This window comes from Scylla paramamosain, chromosome 35, assembly GCF_035594125.1.
Source record: "Scylla paramamosain isolate STU-SP2022 chromosome 35, ASM3559412v1, whole genome shotgun sequence".
Classification (NCBI taxonomy): Eukaryota; Metazoa; Arthropoda; class Malacostraca; order Decapoda; family Portunidae; genus Scylla; species Scylla paramamosain.
Genome location: NC_087185.1, coordinates 7,925,001 through 7,947,500, shown reverse-complemented (window position 1 = coordinate 7,947,500; position 22,500 = coordinate 7,925,001). Strand labels below are relative to the sequence as shown.

Below are 22,500 nucleotides of genomic sequence, written 5' to 3'. Positions count from 1 at the left end.
TTTTCTTGAGGTTTTCATCTACTTCCCTCTTTCTCCTTCGCTATTCTTACTATTTTCATTATTTATTCTTCTAAGATTTCCCTTCCTCAGAACTTGAATGTGGAGGACAGAAGAATATATTTTATTTCGTTTTCATCTTTTTGTTATTACCTCTTTTCCTTTTTTCCTCACTCAGTTCATCACTTTTCTAAAAATTTCCTTTTGAAAACTGGAAGGTAAAGAAGAGATTTTTCTTTCCTTTTCTTCCTTATTGCTTTGATTTTCCTTTATTTTTTTATTTTTTATTTTCTTCATTGTTTTTCATTCATCTCATTACTCATTTTAGTATTTCCCTTTTGAAGAACTGGAAGGTATAGAAGAGAAGTTTCCTTTTTTTTTGTTAGTATTTTCCTCCTCTCCATTTTCCTTCCATTTCTTCATACCGAAACTTTCTCTTTCAAAAGGTTAATGGTAAAGTAAATATTCCTTTCTTTTCTTCTTTTTATTGCTATTATTTTCTATCTTTTTTTTTCACTACATTTTCACCCTCAGTGCATCATTTCCTCTTCTAGAATTTCCTGTCTGAAAGCTTGGAGGTAAAGAGATGAGATTTCCTTTTTCCTTTTTGTCCCTTTTGTTGTTGGTATTTTTTTTTTATCTCTTTTCCTTTTTTTCCCTTATTTTTTCCTATCCACTCCATCACTCACTCTTAAAAAATGCCCACTGAAAACTGGGAATAGAAGAAGAGCAGATTATATTTGTTATTCAACTTTCTCTTATTATTACTACTTCTTTTTTGTGGTAATTTTCTCAGGCAATTACATTTCCTCTATTTTTGTCCCGTTTTCTCTATTCATTTTCTCTTATTTGACATTTTCCATTTCAGAATTTTTCCAGTTAACGTTACGCTTATTTTTCTGTCCACTCTGGATTTGGCAACACTGCAGGATTCCAAAATAACACCAAAGCTACAATGGCTCCGCGTACCAAACAAGAATATCGCCCCCTGTTCATATGTTTCCCTGTTAATGTTATTTTTTGAACATTTTAATTGAACTATATCCTTACTTTTGCATGGTATTTTTTTTGGGTAGGGCGGCAAAATGTATTGGCTTCGAAATTTCAGCTTAATATCTCTCTTTCTCGTTTTGTACTGATGGTTTTGTATTTGTGGCTTTTTTTTTTCAGGAATGATCGGAATTTCCTTATTTTTAGTTCTCGAGATTTGAAAGGTATATTTACTTTAATTTTCAGTGGCATCCTCCCATTTTTTTTTTTTATTTCATTTTATTTTAGTGTACTTCAGCTATTTTTAGGTATCAGTCGACACTTCCTTGTTTTTTAATTGTGTTTCGAAGGTAGGACGAAAAAAATATATGTTTGGTTTGATTTTCAGTAGAATTCTCCCCAGTTTAATTGTGATGCCGTTACATTTGTTCTACTGTTGTTCTTGTTTCTTTTTAGCCGTCTGTTCAAAACCTCCCTCTGGTTGTGTTTCGGTGGGGTGTTGCTTCTGTTACTTCAATTTTCCCTTCCCTCGCTGAGAAATGGGCTTAGTTTATCGCTCTAATTCGCTTTGTAGGGCTTTTGTTATTGCGCTTTTCAGGAGTCTCAGTTCCTGTGTTTTCGGAGGGGCGTTGCTCTGTCCCTCCTGTGAGTCTCCTTCCCCTGCACGAAAAATGTACTAAGTTGGATTTCCAGATGCATCGGTCTAGTTGGCTTTGCAGTGCTGTTGTTATTGTTCTTTTAGGAGTGTGTTAATTCCAGTTGTTCTTCCCTCGGCGAGTTTATTTAGTTTGGTTTTCAGATGAATCGCTCTAGTTCGTTATGTAGTGCTCTTGTTACTTTTCTTTTCAGGAGCGTGTTCGTTCCAGTTGTGCTGCAGTGGTGTTGCTATTGTCACCTCGCTGTTCGTCTCCCTTCCCTCGCTCCCTTCACAGTCCATCATGACTTTACCTTCCCTCACCACAACTCATTATTTTCAGGAACCTGTCAAAACCTCCTGCTCTACTCGTGTTTTTGAGGTTTGGCGTCGCTTCCCTCACTTCTGTTCGTCTTCGCTCCCTCGTTCCCTTCATACTCCATTATAACTTTACCTTCCCTCACCGCAACTTTCATTTTTTTCCTTCTTTTCTTTTGGAGTCTGTTGAAACCTCGTGTTCTAGTTTGTTTTCTGAGGTTTGACGTGGCCTGTCACTTCTGTTCATCTCTCTTCCCTCTATCCCTTAACAGTCCATCATAACTTCAGGTTTCCTCGCCACAACAATTCATATTTTTAGTTGTATCTGCTGTTTTCTTTCTATTCTGGTCGTGGTTCTAGTTGTGTTTTGGAGTTGGTGCGTCACTTCTGTCACTTCACTCCGCCTCCCTTCCTTCCCGTGCACCCTTTATACTCTATCATAACTTTGGCTTCCCTCACCACAACTCTTCCTTCCCTTCCTTCCTCACCTACACCCCCACACTCCGCCGCCCTTCCTTTCTCATGCTCCATTGCCTCTCTCGCCAGACTTACATCTCCTGAAGGGTCATTCCTCTCACACCCTCCCGTCCCTCTCCCATTTACTCCTCTCCCTCGTGTTGTGTAGGATTGCCAGGATTTCCTTTCACATTGCAATTCCCTGTAGTGGTTTGCTCTTTCCTTCCTTCCTTCCTCCCCGTGTTATTTGATCCTGCGACCTAACCTTGCTCGCCCAATGGTTCTCCCTCGCTGCCTCCTTCATTCCTTCCTTGAGAAATGCTGTGCCTCCTTCAGGATCTCTCTCTCTCTCTCTCTCTCTCTCTCTCTGTGTGTGTGTGTGTGTGTGTGTGTGTGTGTGTGTGTGTGTGTGTGTGTGTGTGTGTGTGTGTGTGTGTGTGTGTGTGTGTGTGTGTGTGTGTGTGTGTGTGTGTGTGTGTGTGTGTGTGTGTGTGTGTGTGTGTGTGCCTCTCTCTCTCTCTCTCTCTCTCTCTCTCTCTCTCTCTCTCTCTCTCTCTCTCTCTCTCTCTCTCTCTCTCTCTCTCTCTCTCTCTCTCTTGTCACAGCTAACCCACCGCATGCAAACTTAATTCTTCTCCTCCCTGGGCATCGTGTCATCCAGTTTGACCAGTGAGTTGAATTTTTTTCAGGTTTTTTCCCTTCACTGCACAACTTTCCCTTTTCTCACCTACTACATCGTTCACGCAATCAAAACACGCAAGGATTTCCACCCTTATTATATTCAGCATCCCCTTTACTCTGACTTTTCGACATCGCAGGTGTGTTTCAAGATCACATTTCGATGCATCAATCATTTTTTCTCCCTTTTTCTTACCCCTCCTAACCCGAACACACAATTATTTCCTTCATAGTACATTCCTGACTTCAGTATCGCTCTTATTGACTTCTAGATATTGCAAGGTGACTTTCCAGACCTCGCCTCGAAGCATCACTCACTTTTTTCCCCTTTTACAGCATAGCTTTCCCCTTTTTCTTACCACCTAACCCGAACGCACAATGATTTCCACCCTTAGTACATCCCTGACTTCAGTAACCCCCTTTACTCTGACTTCTAGATATCTCCAGGTTAACATCCAGACCCCTTCTCGATGCCTCCACTCCGCCTCTCGCTCTCACATCAAGACGTAAGATCCTTGCCGCCATAAGGTATTAAGTGTTACGAGAAGTGCTTAGTGGAGGACGCCTTGCTTATTTCTCCTGGACTTTGCGCGCTGGTGGAGACTTTGGTGGGGTCATTCTTTTGTGTCTCTGTCTGTCTGTGTCTCTGTCTCTCTCGGTCTTTGCCTTGTTTTAATTTGAGGTGTCTATGTTTTATTTTTCGTTTGTTATCTCTCTCTCTCTCTCTCTCTCTCTCTCTCTCTCTCTCTCTCTCTCTCTCTCTCTCTCTCTCTCTCTCTCTCTCTCTCTCTCTCTCTCTCTCTCTCTCACTTTCTGATTACATCTTCGTCTGTCTGCTATCTTGTCTTTGTCTCTTCTTCCATTTCTCTCTCTCTCTCTCTCTCTCTCTCTCTCTCTCTCTCTCTCTCTCTCTCTCTCTCTCTCTCTCTCTCTCTCTCTCTCTCTCTCTCTCTCTCTCTCTCTCTCTCTTTACCAAGTCGACCCAACCGCCTCCGGGCCGCCTAGACAAATGCTTCCTCTCTTTCACCGACCCCTGACAGGATACCTTTTTCCCTTCCCCAGAATATGTTCCTCCCTTCCCTGAAAAACTCCCGGACCATAGCCAAGCCTCCTCTTCCCTTTCCTCCTGCTGCTCCTCTCCCTCCTCCTCGATCTCCTTCTCCTCCTACTCTTCTTTCAGCAATTCATTTTTTACTTGCTGCCGGGAAACAAAGGTGGAACACACGCTACAACCTTTAATCTTCCTGTTCAGCCCCACAGCTTCCTCTCCGCGTCTCTTGTATCCTTAGTGCACCGCGTGGCTTGGTCTTTCAGTCCTATGGTGTCTTCTTGGCATTAATATTTTAGTCTTGAAAGCTGGTGTAATTTTTGAAAGGCACAATTGACAAGAGCGATTGAGTAGTTCAGTTTAGTGTCTAGTTTTATTTAGTATTCAATGGTTTATTTTTATTATTTGTTTATTGTGTAGTGAAATCGTCTGTTTTTACTTACGTAACAGTTTAAATTCTATGGTCACCTTCAGTTAACATTCAGAGTATAGTAAAAATAATAGTAAGTAAATAAATAAAGTTGCTTGCATGGGCACACACACACACACAAAAAAAAAAGAGATATGAGCTTAATTTCAACCTCCACTGCCCCCCCAAAAAAATCTAAAAAATAAGTGAACATGAAAAAAATAGAAAGTCTCTCTGTGAAGGGAATAAAGTAGGTGCCCCATTGTCATTAGCAGTCAAGGAGTAAGGAGAGTCCTGCGCCACGTATCGGATGCTCCCCTCCCTCCCCACCAGCAGGGTCTCGTCACCTCGGCCTGGTGCGGTAAATCAAGCCTCATTCTTTCCCTCCTTGGCAGACCATTCTTTTCCCCTATCGGCAGAAGGACACTAAACCAGGTCACTTCGGTCACTCCAGACACTTCTTTCCTCTTCCATCCCTTCTCCCTTTTCCCTTTGGTTTTGTTAGAATAGAGCCTTCCTTTTCCTTCTTTCTTTTCCCTTTTGGTTACCTTAGATCTTTCCTCTTTCCTTTTTCCCTTTGGTTATGTTACTGCACCATTCCTTCTTTCCCTTTCCTCTTTCCCTCTTGGCTCTGTTACTCTACAGCATTCCTTTTTTTTTCCTTTTCGCTTTGTTACTCAAGGTGTGCCATCCCTTTTCCTCTTTCCTTTTTTGGTTTTGTTACATCGGATTGTTCCTTCTTTCCCCTTTTAAATTTTCCGCCTTGTTACTGATACTGTACCGTGGCTTTTCCTTTTCCGTTTTCTCTTTGGCTCTGTTACAATGGACCATCCTTCTTTCCCTTTTCCATTTCGTTATATTACTCTAGTCTAGACCATCCCTTTCCTTTTTTCCCTTTGGCTTTCTTACAGTAGATCATCCCTTTTTTTCCCCTCCCTCTTTTCCTTTTGGCCTTCTTACACTACATCATCCATTTTTCCCTTCTCTCCTTTTCCCCTTTTGGTTCTGTTACAGTACACCATTCCTTCTTTCCCTTTGGCTCTGTGACTCACACCGGACCGTCCCCATATTCTCTCCGGCCGCCATTTCTGTCAGTTCACCCTAGAGCAGCGGCCTCCCCTCCCTCCCCTCCCCCCCCGTCACCCACAGCGAGATTACTAAATATCTGGGAGGACCGCCACTTGCACCCTCACAAATGGCCGGCGTTAAGACAGGGCAGCGAGGCGTATTTGGCCTCAACTTGCTGCCGGCGAATCGGAGACCACCACAGGGACATACACTCGTGGCGCTAAGGAGGGGATGGGTGGCGCCCTGTCTCCTTCATAACAGGACCTGAAGTGGTGGTGGTGGTGGTGGTGGTGGTGGTGGTGGTGCTGGTGCTGGTTTTTTGCTTTCCTTTCCTACTTCGCTAGTGTAGAAAAAAGAAGGAAAATGAGAACGAAAAAAATAAATTAGGAGGTAAGAAAGAATGAGAGAGTGAGAGGGAGTGAGAGGGAGGGGGAAAAAGTAGCATGTTCTTTTCGGGTAGGCATGAATACAACTTACTTTTCTAATCGAGTAAGTCACCGCCATTAGAAAATAACGTAAACACCAAGGGAATGAAGCCAAAAAAGGAGGGATTGGGTGTCCCCTGTCTCCTTCATAACACGACTTCAAATGGGTTTGTGGTGGTGGTGGTGGTGGTGCTTCACTTCTCTTTCATATTTTACTCAAAAAAAAAAAAAAAGGGAAAATGAGAACGCAAAAGGAAGTGGGAGGAAAGAGAGAGAGGGAGAAAAAAAAAAAGTCGCGGGTTCTTTTCGAGTACGGCAGGAATACAAGTTACTTTTTTAATGGAGTAAGTGAGCGGCGTTAGAAAATAACATAAACATCAAGGGAATGAAGCCAAAAAGCGCAGGTTGGGTGGAAGAAATTCGAAATTGGAGTTGAACGCTTGGGTGAGCGCTGTTAGCTTCTTCACGCGGGGACTGAAAGGGACTAAAAGGGAATTTTAAACACAGCGCAGTCCCCCTTTGCATATTACCTTGTATGGTACTAAAGAAAACGACTATCAATTCCTCCTCAATGGGTTCCGGTGAATGGAGACCTCGGCGCCACACGTAATAGAATAACAAGTAAGATATATGCTGCAATTTGTGTTCCGCTGTGCCATCCAGTGTGTCTGTGTGTGAGTCAAGTGTTGCGGACAAAGGAACACAAATTTGGGTGCGTGACAACACTTCACCGCAACACAAGACAACATTCTCCTTGGCTGTCAGGCACACAACACCCTCGCCAGTTGCTCATTACCTGTGCACAATAGTCAATTAAGCCTCGTCCACTGCCCTCAGGTGTTGCACGCAGGTAAGGTTTATTACCACCTTTTACCTGGGGATAATTAGCATAATATTGAAGTTAATTGGGCTTGGTCTTTATAAGTATACTTCAAGTGTGTGTGTGTGTGTGTGTGTGTGTGTGTGTGTGCTGTAATTTTTTGAGTTGCCTGGTCCATTCGTTTTTGTTAGAGAGAAAAGATGCTACGTTATGTTGTGTTGTGCTGTGTTGTGTGTGTGTAAGCGTGCGTGCGTGTGTAAAATTCAGGCTTTTCATGACTCTTATCTCTCTTTTATTTGAGTTTATGTATTTGTTTAACTCACTCTCTCTCTCTCTCTCTCTCTCTCTCTCTCTCTCTCTCTCTCTCTCTCTCTCTCTCTCTCTCTCTCTCTCTCTCTCTCTCTCTCTCTCAGTCTTTCTCCTTCATTCCCCTTCCCCCACCCTTTCTCTCCCTTACCTACTGTATCTCCCTCACCCTCGGTTTTTGCTTCCCTCACTCCCTTCCCTCTCTCTCTCTCTCTCTCTCTCTCTCTCTCTCTCTCCAGTCAGTCCGTGTTCACCAACTTTTACAAACAACTTTTTATGGACAGAATTCTCAGCTTGCCTCTCTCTCTCTCTCTCTCTCTCTCTCTCTCTCTCTCTCTCTCTCTCTCTCTCTCTCTCTCTCTCTCTCTCTCTCTCTCTCTCTCTCTTTCTCTCTCTTTCATGCATATAACTGCCGATTACATTTTTCTTCCTGCCGTGAAATACACCAACGCATTTTGTTTATACCCTCCTCGCTTCCTGTATGTTTCAGGTAATAGTCTTTTCTCTCCATAAACGAGTGTATTTTCCGCCGGTTTTACTATTATTATCACTATTATTACTAGCGTTACTGTTGTTGTTATTCTGTTTTAAAATACCATTACTGCTAACACACTGCAACCACTCAACCACCCACCTATTCACCGACACACACACACACACACACACACACTCACACAAACACATACACAGAACCTATTCAGTCGCTTAACATCACAGGAATCACTAAGGCATCTTCTCTAAGCCATCAGTTACACACACATGCACACACACACACACACACACACACACACACACACACACACACACACACGGCAATAGGATGTTAAGCTCTGAGAATGAAGATAAAAGATTTTGAATGTGTGAAGAGAGAGAGAGAGAGAGAGAGAGAGAGAGAGAGAGAGAGAGAGAGAGAGAGAGAGAGAGAGAGAGAGAGAGAGAGAGACATACCAAGGAGCTGAAGTACGAAATATTTTCAAAGTTTTCCTTTTTCCCTCCTTTCCGGAAACATCTCTTGGACTCAGCGAACTCACAAGATTCACGACAATTTTTCCTTCATCCGTGGCCTTTCCAAGCACTCCATGACTGTCTGTTGCGGTGGAAAGAGTGAGAGATGGAGCGAGGGAGGATAAAAGAAAAAAAACGAAGAAAAGGGAAGAAAAGAAGAGGCGGAGAAGCTTCAAGGGACTGGCGCTGGCTTCGGCTTCGTCTATCAGCGGGAAAGGTAAACACTATCGAATTTCAATAGTTTTCCGTATATAACTATTTCCAGGTCCCTTTTTCCCTCGTTTTACATTTCCCTAGATAGATCCAGCCCACGCAGATGTATGTAAAAGCCTTGATATAGATTCATGTATGCTAAACTCAAGGTACATGTTCGAGTATTGAACTTTACGAACTGCGGGAAGAGGCTGAGGGGGGCAAGGGAGGTAGGAGAGGTGGGTTGTGCATGGTGAGGGATGACGTGAAGGTGTCGTGTGTGTGTGTGTGTGTGTGTGTGTGTGTGTGTGTGTGTGTGTGTGTTTTGCGTAGTGACTTTTGTGTTGTGTTCTGCGGTATTTTATGAAGTGCTATCTTGTGTTGTGTTGTGGTTTTTGCAGTGGTTTTGTGTTGTGCTATTTTGTGTTGTCGTGTGTTTTTGTGTTATGTGGTGTGTTGACTTGTTTTACATGTCATCCTGTGTTGTGTTGTGGTGTTGTGTTTTTGTTGTGCGTTTTGTGTAGTGGTTTTGTGTTGCATTGTGTTAATTTGAGTTATATGCCATCTTGTGTTACGTCGTGGTGTTGTGTTGTGTTGTGCTGGTTGTTTTTTCTCAGGCTTTCATGTCTTGCGGTGTTTTAAAATTGTTGTGAGTTGTACTGCATCATGTCTTGTGCTGTGCTATCTATTGCTGTGTTGTTTTTTGCCTTTTTGTCGCGGTTTTGTTGAGGGTTCTTATGTGTTGTGGTGGGTCTGTTTTTATTTAATGTGTTGCTCGGTGTTGTTACATGATGTGTTACGTTGCAGAGGTGAATTAAGCGGTGTGTGAGTTGGTGTTATCACGCTATCTGTTCCACAAAGCAAAAGACAACATCATCCAAGTAACATGAAAGGGAGCGTGGCAATTAAAATCTTGTTTATTAAATGACCACGGAGGCAGAAATGGACTCGTGGATTTTCCAAAAGAGTTCCCTTTGGAAAAACGATCAACATAAAAGGAAGCAAAACATGAGTAAATATTAGACGTGTAAATAATGCACGAGAAAATTAAATCTGGGAAACATCTTAGTGAACATTAATATTTGATGGACTCTGACAAACATTCTTTCATGCCGCTTCAAAGGACTCTCTTAAAGCCGTGCGTGAGATACCTGGCAGCTTTAATTAAATATACAGGTGTTATCAGAGTTACCGGTGTGTGAATGATGATGACAATAAACACGAGGACACTTTTCGTAAATCTAGAATAACTTTTATATACATTCCACTCACAAAGATTCGGCCATGGAAACCTAAAATAACTTACACTGTGATAAATTCTCCAGTCTAATTTATCACGTGTGTGTGGAGGGGGGGGTGGGGGTGTGGTATTTTTGGAAAATGTTGCGGATGGAATGTTCGTGAAAAGAAGTTAGCTTGGTATACACTAAGATTTTTACTTTTCCCTTGATGGCAATAAATACAGCAATATTTACCAGCCTAACTTTACCTATATTAACTTTGTAAAAATTATTATGATAAACAAGCGAAAACTTTTCATAACGATAGAATCAAAAGAAATCTTAACTTTTCGTTCTCTTCCTGACAAAACAGAGCAGCAATATCAGTCTTACGTGAATGACGATAATAATAAATAACAGAAAACTTTTATCGTAATTCAAGAACACTTTTCAAAACGCAAGAGACAACAAAACGACTAGAGCTATACTTTCCCTCACCTCCCGGCCGATCAGAAACAGTTATACCAATTTCAAGTAATGATAATAAACAACAGGATACTTTTCCCATAACACAAGAACAACTTTCATAACGCCAGAAACAAAAGAACCACTAGTTTTCCTCGCCTCCCTCACAATCAGAATGTTGCACTAGTCTTAAGAGAATGACGATGATAAAGAACAGAATACTTCTTACACAACACAAACACACCTTTCACACCAGTAACGGCGACACAACCACCACGACTCAACTTTTCCTCATCTCCCCGGCAATAAGAAAGTTACACCAGTCTTAGGAGAATTATGATAGAGCACAGAACACTTTTTTCCATAACACAAGAACACTTTTCGTAATACCAAAAACAACACAAACACTAGAACTTTACTTTTTCTTACCTTCCTACCAATAAGAAACACTTTTATCGATATTTAGAGAATAATAATAAACAACAAGACACTTTTACCATACCACATGAACAGCTTTCATAACACTAACAGCAACACAACAACCGGAACTTCACTTATTCTCATCTCTCCGGCAATACGAAGGCTATAGAAATCTGAAGAGAATCATGATAGCAAACAGCACGTTTCCATGATACAAGAATAGCTTTCATAACGCTAACAACCCAACCATCAGGACTACTTTCCCTCATCTCTTTGGCAATACGAAAGTTATACCAATCTGAAGAGAATGATGGTAATAAACAGCACACTCTTCCCACAGTACAAGAATACCTTTCATAACACTAAAGGCAACACAACCATCAGGACTACTTTTCCTCATCTCTCCGGCAACAGGAAACAGTTACATTAATTTGAAGAGGCAATAAAGAACAGAACACTTCATCCTGCCGCCGCAATCAATAGGAGCACCTACGCTTCACTTTTCCCTCAACAGCAGGCAATAAGGAGCAAAGGAATCAATCTTAACACTTGGGAAGGAAAATGGACGAGCTCTTTGGGGGGCTTATCTCGGCCAAGCTCCGCCATTGTCCTGCTGTCTGAACTCCGATTACTGCAAAGAGCTGTTCGGCGCAGTGGCTTGGCTCGGCCCTCCTCTCATCCAGCCATCAGGGTTAATGGACTGCCTCGCCTGCCTCGCCTGTCCTTCCTTATCGTTGGGGTCGGTTCCTGGACGCTAACAGGCACACTAGCGGGCATTTCCGAACACAAGACCGATTGAACCTGAGCCCGATCGGATCCTGAGTGTTACCGGCCGCCCATTGTCCTGCTGACGGCGTGGTGGGCGGGACGAGTTTGCCGTGGCGTTGTAATGGGGGTGAAGCTGTTCTGTTGGTGCGGATGTGTGTGAAGGTGTGTATGGGTGTGTGAGGCCTTGGATTCAATGCACTGGGGAGTTGTGTGTGGCAAGGTAACCAGGTAATGATGTATCCGGACTCAGTGGCGAGGTAACGATGTATCTTGACTTGGAGCGTGGTAGAGACGTACATAACATAACAAGGAAGTGAATTTTTAAAAGTCTCGGCGTCACATAACTAATTGTAACATTCTCTTGTGCCAGTGATTCAGATTTTCAAGGGTGTTTTCACGATCCTGCTGACAGTTTAACAAGTATTCTCCATCATCAGTGGGAAAATATTCATGAGAACCTGAGCAATCACCCCGGTAGCTCTTGAAAAACAGTCATGAGAGAATAAAGCATTTCGAAACACGAGGCAAAGGTGTTATTGCGTGGCGCTGAACAAACTCGCGGTGACTGCACGGGTTATGGCTGCATGTGCATCACCAGTGGGTTTCAAGACACTTATAAGAACATAAGAACATAAGAAATAAGGGAAGCTGCAAGAAGCGACCAGGCTTACACGTGGCAGTCCCTGTATGAAACACTCCTACCTATTTCCATCTGTTATCCACATCCATAAACTTGTCTAATCTTCTCTTAAAGCTCTCTAGTGTCCTGGCACTAACTACATGATTACTGAGTCCGTTATCCTCCAATATTTGATGATTCTTTTTGACTGCTTTGGGGACTGGCACTCAAATCGGCATTTTTTCGAATTTCTTGTTGCCATTGGCCAGGGCTCGTCGTGCATGAAAAAAAATATAAATAAAACAAATGAATAGATGAGTGAATGAATGAATGAATAAATACATACATAAAATAGTAGCTAAATGAAATAAAAAATCAACGAAGAAAAATATTCATAGCCAAAATAATAATTCCAACGGCCTTTGAAATAATCCTCATAAACGAGAGAAGCACCTGAAAGCACGAGGCACGGACGCGATCACGTGGCGCTGAACAAACCCGCGGTAACTGCACGGCTTATGGGTGCACGCTGAGGTTAACGATTCCACGCCGCCCGGTTCGCTACTCCTCGTAAACGTGCTCAGGTCTTAGTGTGATGGCCAAAGTTCCCCAGTGACTACCCAAGAGGAGACGCCTTGCTCTGATTAACGCTATTCCGGTAAACGGCGGATAATTGTAGACCATCTGTGTCCAACAACTTTGAGACCAACTTGACAGCACCGACCACTCTACGCATGGTATTAGGTCAGGTTTGTTAGTCTAGCGTAAGTTTAGACTTTTCATGCGAAGGGAATGATTTTTGCGTGTGATTTGCATAGAGGAATGTTCTGGAGCAGGATCTATATGAGCAAATTGGTGAATATCCTTAATAAACACGCTATTCTCTCACAAATCTTCAGTGAAATATTATAGCACTTATGTAGCAATATTTTAAGGGCGCTTGTTCTTTGTTATAGTCAGAAATAGTTACTCATCTATTCTATTTCTGACTCATCCTTATACACCTCATCCAACTTCACAAGGAACACCAGCCCCATCACAAAACCTTATCCAGTTCCTCATAACACAAGTATGAGCAACCTCCCCTGCCACTCCCCTGCTAGTCCTTCACCACACCCTCTGTAACCCCCAAAAAAACGTCACAGTCCCTCATAAGCCCTGGCAGAACGTAACCATACCGCCACAACCCCTGTTAACCCCACACAACCCCAGAGAGAACGGAACCATCCTGCCACAACCCCTGGTAACTCCTAACAACCTCATTACGTATTTCATAATCTCCAACTTGCCTGTTACAATGTTAGCCAACTTTTCACAACTTCACTTAGTCTCTCATAACCCCTAACTTCCCTATTACAACCCCTGCTGACCCTTCACAACTTCACTTAGTCTCTCATAACCCCTAACTTCCCTATTACAACCCTTGCTGATCCTTCACAACCTCACTTAGTCTCTCATAACACCTAACTTCCCCACTGCGACCCCTGCTGACCCTTCACAACCTCACTCAGTCTCTCATAACACCCAGCTTCCCCATTACAAACCCTACTGACCTTTCACAGCCTCATTCAGTCTCTCATAACCTTACAAGAACAACGACTTTCCCATTACAACCTCTATAACCCTACACAACATCAATAAAGTAAAAAAAAAAAAAAAAAAAAAAATCGCTTGATATATTGACCGTAACATTTCCATGTCACTCGAGTCACAACAACAACTACAACAGCCATTAGCAAGACCCATTAGGACCCAGAGAGGCCCGGCACTTGTCACACAGTCAAGGTGGGGCGGAAATTATTGCTCCATCTGGGCCAGACCCTTTTCAGATCACTGCCAGGGAACCCAGCGGTCGTTAATCTGCCTGACCTCTCCACGCCGGACGAGAGCCAAGTCAGGTCGTGTTGGGTCGTGTCAGGTCGTATACTCACCGATGAAATAGTTGCTTCCGACCTGCAGGAGCCGCGGGGTGATGGTGATGACTCCCTCAGGGCCGCTCTCCCCGACCTGCGATCCTTCTCTGGTGCTGCAGGACGCCCATTCCGACACGGTGGCCTGCACGCAAACACACTCAGTACAACACCCCGCCATTTTGGACTTAAGATTATACACTGCAATTATTCACTGGCACCCCGACAGGACTGAACTCCAGTGTCAGCCTTTTGAGAGTCTGAGAAAAGTGTGTAATGGAGTGAAATATGAGCAGCAGGGAACTGGAAGGGAAAGGAGTGCGTCGAGGCGGAAGCGCACCATTACAACATATATTCCCAGCTTTGAAATAAACTCCCTTGTATATCTAGTATGGATACTCGGGATGAATTTAGAATCCTCGTCCATCAGGCGTGAGTGAAATACTACCTGACACATTAGTTAATTACAACCTGGAGAGGATGAGCCTCACAAAATAATGGAGGATGAGAGGGGATGCAACACTAAGACCTTATTCTTAAACACTCCACTTCCTGCCTCGGGTTGTTATGGCCGCTGTACAGCAAGTTATCAGGGCAAGTAATGAGTTCTCGTGATCCTAGGGGAAAATCTGACGAGAATTCTGCATTATCAAAAGAAACATGACATTGAAAATTAGAAAAATCATGTTTGTGGCCTTAAAACATAAAAATTGATAGTCCTCACGAGAACACAGAGGGTTTAAGAAGCTTGCAGTGTGTTTCCGTGATTCGAGGGGGAAATCTGACAAGAATTCTGCTTTATCAAGAGGTGAAATGCCTATGAAAATTAGAGAAATCATGTTCATGGTCTTGGAAAATAATCCATACGAGTTTAAAGGTATATATTTTTAATGGAAGATGCACTCTAGCTTATGGCAACAAAAGTTCTAAATGAATGAATAAATAAATAAATAAATAAATAAAATAAATAAATAAATACTCACTGAAGGTACCAGTCCCAATAGAGTATAGAAAAATAAATAAACAAACAAAAAATAACATTAACCAAAGTTTGAGAAATATAGTGTTTAAGAATACGAAGCAATGTTGCACTACTAATATCTTACCTTCCAGAGAGTGAGGGGCGACATGGAGGTCTGGTTAGCCGTCCCGTCAGGCTGCTGGGGGATGGACACACCATTCTGCCCCCTCTGCGTAGTGTACCTCGCCTCCGCCTCGTCGTCACCCTCTGAAGTGGGCAAGGGTTTGGACGGGAAGCGGATGCCAGCCTGCCGCTTCCTCCTGCTGGGCGCCGAGGGGTGGGCGGGGTGGTCCACGCGGCTGAAGATGTGGGTGTGGTTGGTGATGGGCTGGTGGGGGGGTGGGGTGTGCGGGCGGTGCGTCGGGTGTCGGCTGGGCGGGGGCGGCGTGAGGTTAGGGCGCTGGGTGGACAGGGTGGACATGAGCGGTGGCTTGGTGGTGCTCTGGAGAGAAAGAAAACGGGATGTGAGATAGAGCGAGATTGAAATAGGGAACATAATGGGGAGTTTTCAGAACTAGTGGTTGTCACCAGGTGGCAGCACAGACACAAACTCTTCTCACATACAAGCAATATCAAATATACCTACAGTGTTATTCTATTTACATGAAGATGCAATGGGCTTATATAATATACATTTCTACGTAATCCCTCCTAAGTAGTAACACAAGTAAAATCAAACTCTTTTCATGAACAAATGTATGTAAGTTGATTTTCTAGTGAATCGGCATTTAGATTTATTTGGTCATCTTAAGATTAACCAAAACAAACACCTGACTCGGCCGCGCTGGTTGAACTTAAGAAACACGTTGTTGGACAAGAAGTTGAATGTTTCTGCGGTGCCCATCTCCACTACGCCCCAAGCAGTAGATTACGGTAACTGGACACTACAGCAGCAGCAGGATCGCCTGAGAGATGTTTGTTTTGGCTCTCGATTACTTTACCTTGTCGCTCGCTTCGTGAGAGGGATGCTAAAATCCCCACAAAAAAAAAAAAAAAAAAAAAAAAAAACTAGAGCCATATATCACGATGTTACTGAGTAGGTTGTGTCATACTATATAGTGCAGTGTGATTTTTATTTTTTTCATTGTCCAAATCAATAATTTTTATACTCGTACTTGTAATATATTTTATTTAAGATAATGCTAGCAACTTACTCGATAATCACACACACACACACACACACACACACACACACACACACACAAAAAAAAAAAAATAAATAAATAAATAAATAAATAAAATGATAATAATTTGACCACATTCTCTCAATATCATCCATACCGGATATTGAAAAGTCGATACATCATTTCAATAGTATCATGATGAACAATGTTCTATGCATCTTTACGCACCTGGGATTTACTACAACAATATTTTAGCTCTCTTTCCTACAGTTAGATGAGCAGCAACGACCTCTAGCGGTTTAGTTCCGAAAACTCCCCATTATGCGAGGGTCAGTCCCTTTTGGCATCACAGGGACGTTCGTAGATTAATTAGTTCATAAAAAAAATAAATACATAAAAATAAATAAATAAATAAAAAATAAATAAATAAAGAATCTACGAAGTCAAAACGACACTCTTGATCCACATGAACTTTTTATGTCATGTTATTCGTGAACTCTTGTTTTTCGACTTCGTGATATCGAGAGAAATATATATATATATATATATATATATATATATATATATATATATATATATATATATATATATATATATATATATATATATATATATATATATATATATATATATATATATATATATATATATATATATATATATATATATATATATATTTTTTTTTTTTTTATCATACCAAACTTCACATGAATCAATAGTGTCGTTTTTCATTCCCCTGATTTTGTCTGAAAATTTCTTTGATGTCGAAAATATTTAGCCATATTTTTTTTAAGGTCCGGATCGATCTGAGAGAAGAAGAAGAAAAAAAAAAGAGATAGAAAAATATCCAACACAAATCCGTTAACTAATTTGAAAAAAAAAAAAAGGAGTATGCTGATAGTGATATAAAAATATTTCTCTGTCTTGTTTTAATGGGAATCAGTACTTAGTCGATTGTATACAGATGAACGAATATGACTAGGCTATTAGCTATATATCAACGCGTCAAATACATAAAACAGAGAGAGAGAGAGAGAGAGAGAGAGAGAGAGAGAGAGAGAGAGAGAGAGAGAGAGAGAGAGAGAGAGAAACGTATTTCATCTCAACTATTATATAATCTAATTTCCTTTCACCACTCACTCGCAAAATAAAGATCTCCGATACTCAGCCTCATTCCCAGACTCTAAAAATACATGAAACACATCAGTTAATATTTATGCAGCAAGGCAACTTAAACAATTTAAAGTCTGGGTACGATAGTTAGGAAAGTCAAGTGACGTCAGAACTCAATCACGTGACCAGGATAAAAGAGGATTGCGCGGTAGGAGGCTGCTATTTTTATCACGTGTTATTTCCGTAATCCTTCCATCTCACCCCACGGGCTTAGGAGTGTTTTAAATATGAAGAAAATGTTGAAATCTGTGCGTTTGCGTTTCGAGAAGAGCGAGAAGGCGGAGATAAGGAGGATGAAAGGGAGACTTGCCTGGGTGTCACTCAAGACCACGTGGGAATTAAGGTAAGGTGAATATTTGAAAATAGAGAGAGAGAGAGAGAGAGAGAGAGAGAGAGAGAGAGAGAGAGAGAGAGAGAGAGAGAGAGAGGCCATTTTTGGAAGCGTATACATATATTTAAAATTACTAATACCTATGTTTCCATTTACTAATACTCTCAACATACGTGTCCAAATATTAACTCATTTATTTACCATCTTTACAATTTTTATTCCCTGTTTATTTATTTTCTTTTTCTTTACTGTATACTTTTATCTTTATTATTTACTTACACATCTATTATTAATGCTATTGTCACGGTACCATTATTATTATTATTTTTTTTTTCAATTCATGTACAGTTTACTTAATAATAATTTAAAAACTAATACTTTAAAATGTACCTTGCTATTGTTTGTATGTATCATGTATTTGCATTAGTAGCCTTTACAGTACGGTTACATTAGATTAGGCTAAGTTAGGCAGGTAGGATTATTTAAGCATGTCAGGTAAATTTATGACGTTTGATTAAGTTGGGTAGACAGGTAAATTTAGGTTAGATAAGGTTGGTTTAGTTAATCCGGCAGGTAAATAGGTTAGATAAGGTAAGGCAGGTGGAAAAAATAAGATTAAGCTTAGTTAGGCACGCAGGAAATTTATGTTCGATTATAATAGAATACACAAACAGGTAAACATAATCAGAGAAATTTAAGTTAAGTAAGGCAGGTGACTGTAGGGAGGTAATTGTTTAGATTCACTCGGCTGCGGCAGGAGCAGGAGGCGAGTGTTGCAGTGGTGCAGTGGGCGTGTTGAATTAGCTGCCCTCAGATGAAGGGGAGGGGCGCAGTAAATGTTTGATGTGGTTCTGACAGGCCGAGAATACTGGCAAGTGATTTTAATGGAAGTGTTCAACATTTTTCCCGCTATTATTTTCATTAAGCAGTATCGTATTATTTATTTATTATTTATTTATTTATTTTTTTACTGATATGCATTACTGGCCATGATTACACGAGTATTTGTTCACTCTTATCCTGCTACATTCTTTTACGGGAGCTTTGAACATGTATTCTTATTTTAGTTTATTTTTGTTAATTATTCACTATTTTCAAGGATTATTTCGTTAAACTACATCACATTTTTTTTTTTCTACTGATATGCACTACTGGTTATAATACACGATTATTTGTTAAGCCTTGCACTGCTGCTTTCTTTTACCGAACCCTTCAAAATGGGATGTATTCTGATTTTCGTTAAGAATTCAATATTTTTTCAAGGATTATTTCGTTAAGCTACATCGCAATCTTTCTCTTCTGATAAGGATTACTTGTTATCATCACCCGAGCATCTGTTAAGCCTCACCCCACCGCATTCTTTCACCGAGCTGATAAACGTGTGCCATATTTTTATTTTCGTTAATAGTGATTTGATTCAGATTCCACATCCTTGCCAAGAGATCGTGTATGCTGACTAAATACATGTGAAATAACATCAGTATGTGCATGTACACCAGTGGCCTTAACTCTTTCACTGCTATGGTTATCCTTCAACATTATAAGGCCACTGTAAGAACTCATTAGCAGTGATACCACCAAAAAAAAAAAAAAAAAAAAAAAAATATAGAATGGGAAGTAAATTTAGTTTTTCCTCGGTTACAGGTTTACTGAAGAGACTAAAACAAGGATGAGTTTTGATATTCGTGTTTATGAGAATTACCTAGAAAGAAGTAAAGAGATCTGCAGAGGGAATACTAAACTTTTAATTAATATAATCTTGTTCATCTGGATTTCCTGTTAAGCTTTAGTAAATAGCTTAGTTCACCAGGAATTACTACAATGAAAGTCTAGCAGTTTATCAGGAATTACTACAATGAAAGTCTAGTAGTTTATCAGGAATTACTAGCATTAATCCATCAAAGCCTAGTATATATGTGTGTATCTTCTATTAAGCGTAATATTTCTAGTATTTTATTTCTTATATTTTTAAAGCCTAATTCTTACTTTATTTTGAAAGCCTAATACTACCTGTGAATTAGTTACGAAGCTTGACTATTACTGCATATCAACAAAGCCTAATTCTTATGCAGGTGACTTGCAAATCCTAATGCGTGTGTAGATAATTATTTTCCAAGCCTAATATTCCTGTAACTTATTATTGTTTGTTTAATTTATAGAGTATTTAATTTATTAATTTATCTATATTTTTTACGACGGGAAGCTTATTTCCCTTCAGGCTCGTATCTATTTATTGATCTATTTATGGACTTATTTACAGATTAATTTGTTTATTTATAGCTGTACAGTCAAAACCATATGGCCCTTTAGGTTGTGTTATATTTGCCAATCTATTCATGGAGTTATTTACTGATATAGGCTAGGTATTTGTTTATCTCTATTTTCACGATAGGAATTTCATGAGCCTTTGTTCTGGTTTATGTGGAGCTGATGGCCACGTCAGGTACACTCTGTTGCCGCAGTAAGTACACCTTTATTACCAGGTGCACCCATCACGTGTGGTGTTTTATAAAGCTGTCAGAGCATTTTATTTTATTTTACTTATTTATTTATTTATTTATTTATTTTTTTTCAGTATCTCATCCGGCACTCCATTATCATATTTCAGCATTTTCTTTCTTTCTTTTTCTTGATTTTTCAATATTTTATGCTGCACTTTCTATAGTGTAGTATTTCGTTGTGTTCTGCTTACTCTTTAATATTTTGCGTGGGCATTTTTTATTATTTAACAGTTTTTAGCTACTTTTTCCATTGTTTTATGCTGAATGTCTATGTATTTTCAGTAATCCATTCTGTTTTAGTTTTTCTTTAATTACTTCCTTCATTATATCAACGTATAACTTTGTAATTCACTAATCTTCACTTATTCTTTTGTTATTTCATACAGCAGTTTAACATTTTTTTTTAGCATTCAGCTGTTTCATGCGTTATTTCATTATTTCATCTAACTTCAGCAGCATATGAAATTAACGCTTTTTGCCTTCCTTTTTCCGCTATTGCGTGCAGTACTTCAGCGGTCCATTTGCGTATTTCATTGTTTTGGAGCATTGTGCAGCCACAGGCCAGTGTAATGGCGGGCAGGGCGAGGGGACTGCTGCAACGCTTGGGTTAATAGTTTCCAGTAGTGGTCGCTAAAAAAGAGGCAAACTTCATACATGACTGTGAATATTGGATTGCCCCTGTGTGTGTGTGTGTGTGTGTGTGTGTGTGTGTGTGTGTGTGTGTGTAGGTTGCATGCCCGTCCCAGTAACTTCATTGTCCACTAGAATTTGTACGAGTTTTTCTTTTTCTTTCTTTCAGATGTCGAAATGCGAGGCGCGAAAGCAGAAAACAAGGTCAATTAACAAAGGAAAAATACATAAAGCAATTACTTCACCTCTCATTCCTTTGTTCCTTTGCTTCTAATTGGTCAGCTTTCCTTTCAGCGGCACACAAGGAACACTACATGCTGGAGTGAGCAGTATGTTAATTGTAGCAGTACATTTGTTCACACAGCACACGCAGCACGCATCTCAAGCTTACTGGTGCTCTCTCCGTTTCATAAGCAGCCGCACATTTTCTAAGGAGTTCGGTTTAACCTCCACCAGGGTTAGAATTATTTCAGGTATCTCCACGCTTGCAATTAAATTTACCGTTTGTGTTTTCTTTCTTGAACTGGTATGCTGTACGGTATCAGTCCACTTCCAGAAAACCTTTAAATTAGTACACAGATGACTTTCTCTCTCTCTCTCTCTCTCTCTCTCTCTCTCTCTCTCTCTCTCTCTCTCTCTCTCTCTCTCTCTCTCTCTCTCTCTCTCTCTCTCTCTCTCTCTCTCTCTCTCTCTCTCTCTCTCTCTCTCTCTCTCTCTCTCTCTCTCTCTCTCTCTCTCTCTCTTTCCAAGACCGACATCAGAAGAATGCGAGGCGCTACACTCAACCACCCAACACCCTCTCTTCTCGTATTCCTGACCGTCTTGGAGATACGCCCAACATTCTTGACCTTTTCCTGACCTCTAATCCTTCTGGTTATGCTGTAACCTCTCTTCTCTGTTAGGCTCCTCCGATCACAATCTCATATCTTGTCCTATCGCTCCAATCCCTCCTCAGGATCCCCCTAAGCGAAGGTGCCTCTGGGGCTTTGCCTCTGCTAGTTGGGGGGACCTGAGGAGGTATTTTGCTGATTTTCCTTGGAATGACTACTGCTTCCGTGTCAGAAGCCCGTCTCTGTGTGTCGAGCGCATAACAGAGGTGATAGTGTCTGGCATGGAGGCGTACATTCCTCACTCTTTTTCTCGACCTAATCTTTCCAAACCTTGGTTTAACACAGACTGTTCTCGTGCTATACATGATAGAGAGGTGGCCCACAAAAGGTATTTGAGCCTTCCATCACCAGAATCTCATGTGTTTTATATTTCTGCCCGGAACCATGCCAAGTCTGTTCTCCAACTAGCCAAAAGCTCCTTCATTAATATAGTGTCAAAATCTTTCAAGATCTAACTCACCTCGTGACTTCTCGCATCTAGCCAAAAGCATCTCCAGTGACTTTGCTTCTTTTTTTTTTCCTTCTTTTATTACAACCAGATGGCACCACAGCTATCACATCTATCTCCAAAGCTGAACTCTTCACTCAAACCTTTGCTAAAAACTCTACCTTGACGATTCAGGGCTTCTTCCTCCCTCTGCTCCACCCTCTGACTACTTAATGCTACTTATTAAAACTCTTTGCAATGATGTTTTCCATGCCCTCGCTGGTCTAAACCCTGAGAAGGCTCATGGACCTGATAAGGTCTCGTATTGTTCTCCGAAACTGCACCCCCGTGCCTTGCTTTGTCAAACTCTTTCAACTTTGTCTGTCAACATCTACCTTTCCTTTTTTGCTGGAAGTTTGCCTACATTCAGCCTCTTCCTAAAAAGGGTGATCGTTCTAGTCCCTCAAACTACTGTTCTATTGCTTTAATTTCCTGCCTATCTAAATTTTTTGAATCTATCCTCAACAGGAAGATTCTTAAATATCTATCACTTCACAACCTTCTATCTGATCGCCAGTATGGGTTCCGTCAAGGCCGCTCTACTGGTGATCTTCTGGCTTTCCTTACTGAGTCTTGGTCATCCTCTTTTAGAGAT

The 22,500-nt window shown here is 40.9% G+C and overlaps 1 protein-coding gene across 4 annotated transcripts in view; it reads right to left on the bottom strand.

Annotated features, from left to right (window-relative positions):
- LOC135090619 (uncharacterized) overlaps positions 1-22,500 on the bottom strand; it is a 169,048-nt gene that overhangs the window by 46,993 nt on the left and 99,555 nt on the right. For all 4 annotated transcript variants that reach the window (XM_063987536.1, XM_063987533.1, XM_063987532.1 and 1 more), the window contains 2 exons: positions 14,855-15,211; positions 13,770-13,893 (listed from right to left, as the gene is read on the bottom strand). In XM_063987536.1, coding sequence (XP_063843606.1) covers positions 13,770-13,893; positions 14,855-15,211 — 481 coding nt within the window. The remainder of the gene's footprint in view (positions 1-13,769; positions 13,894-14,854; positions 15,212-22,500) is intronic.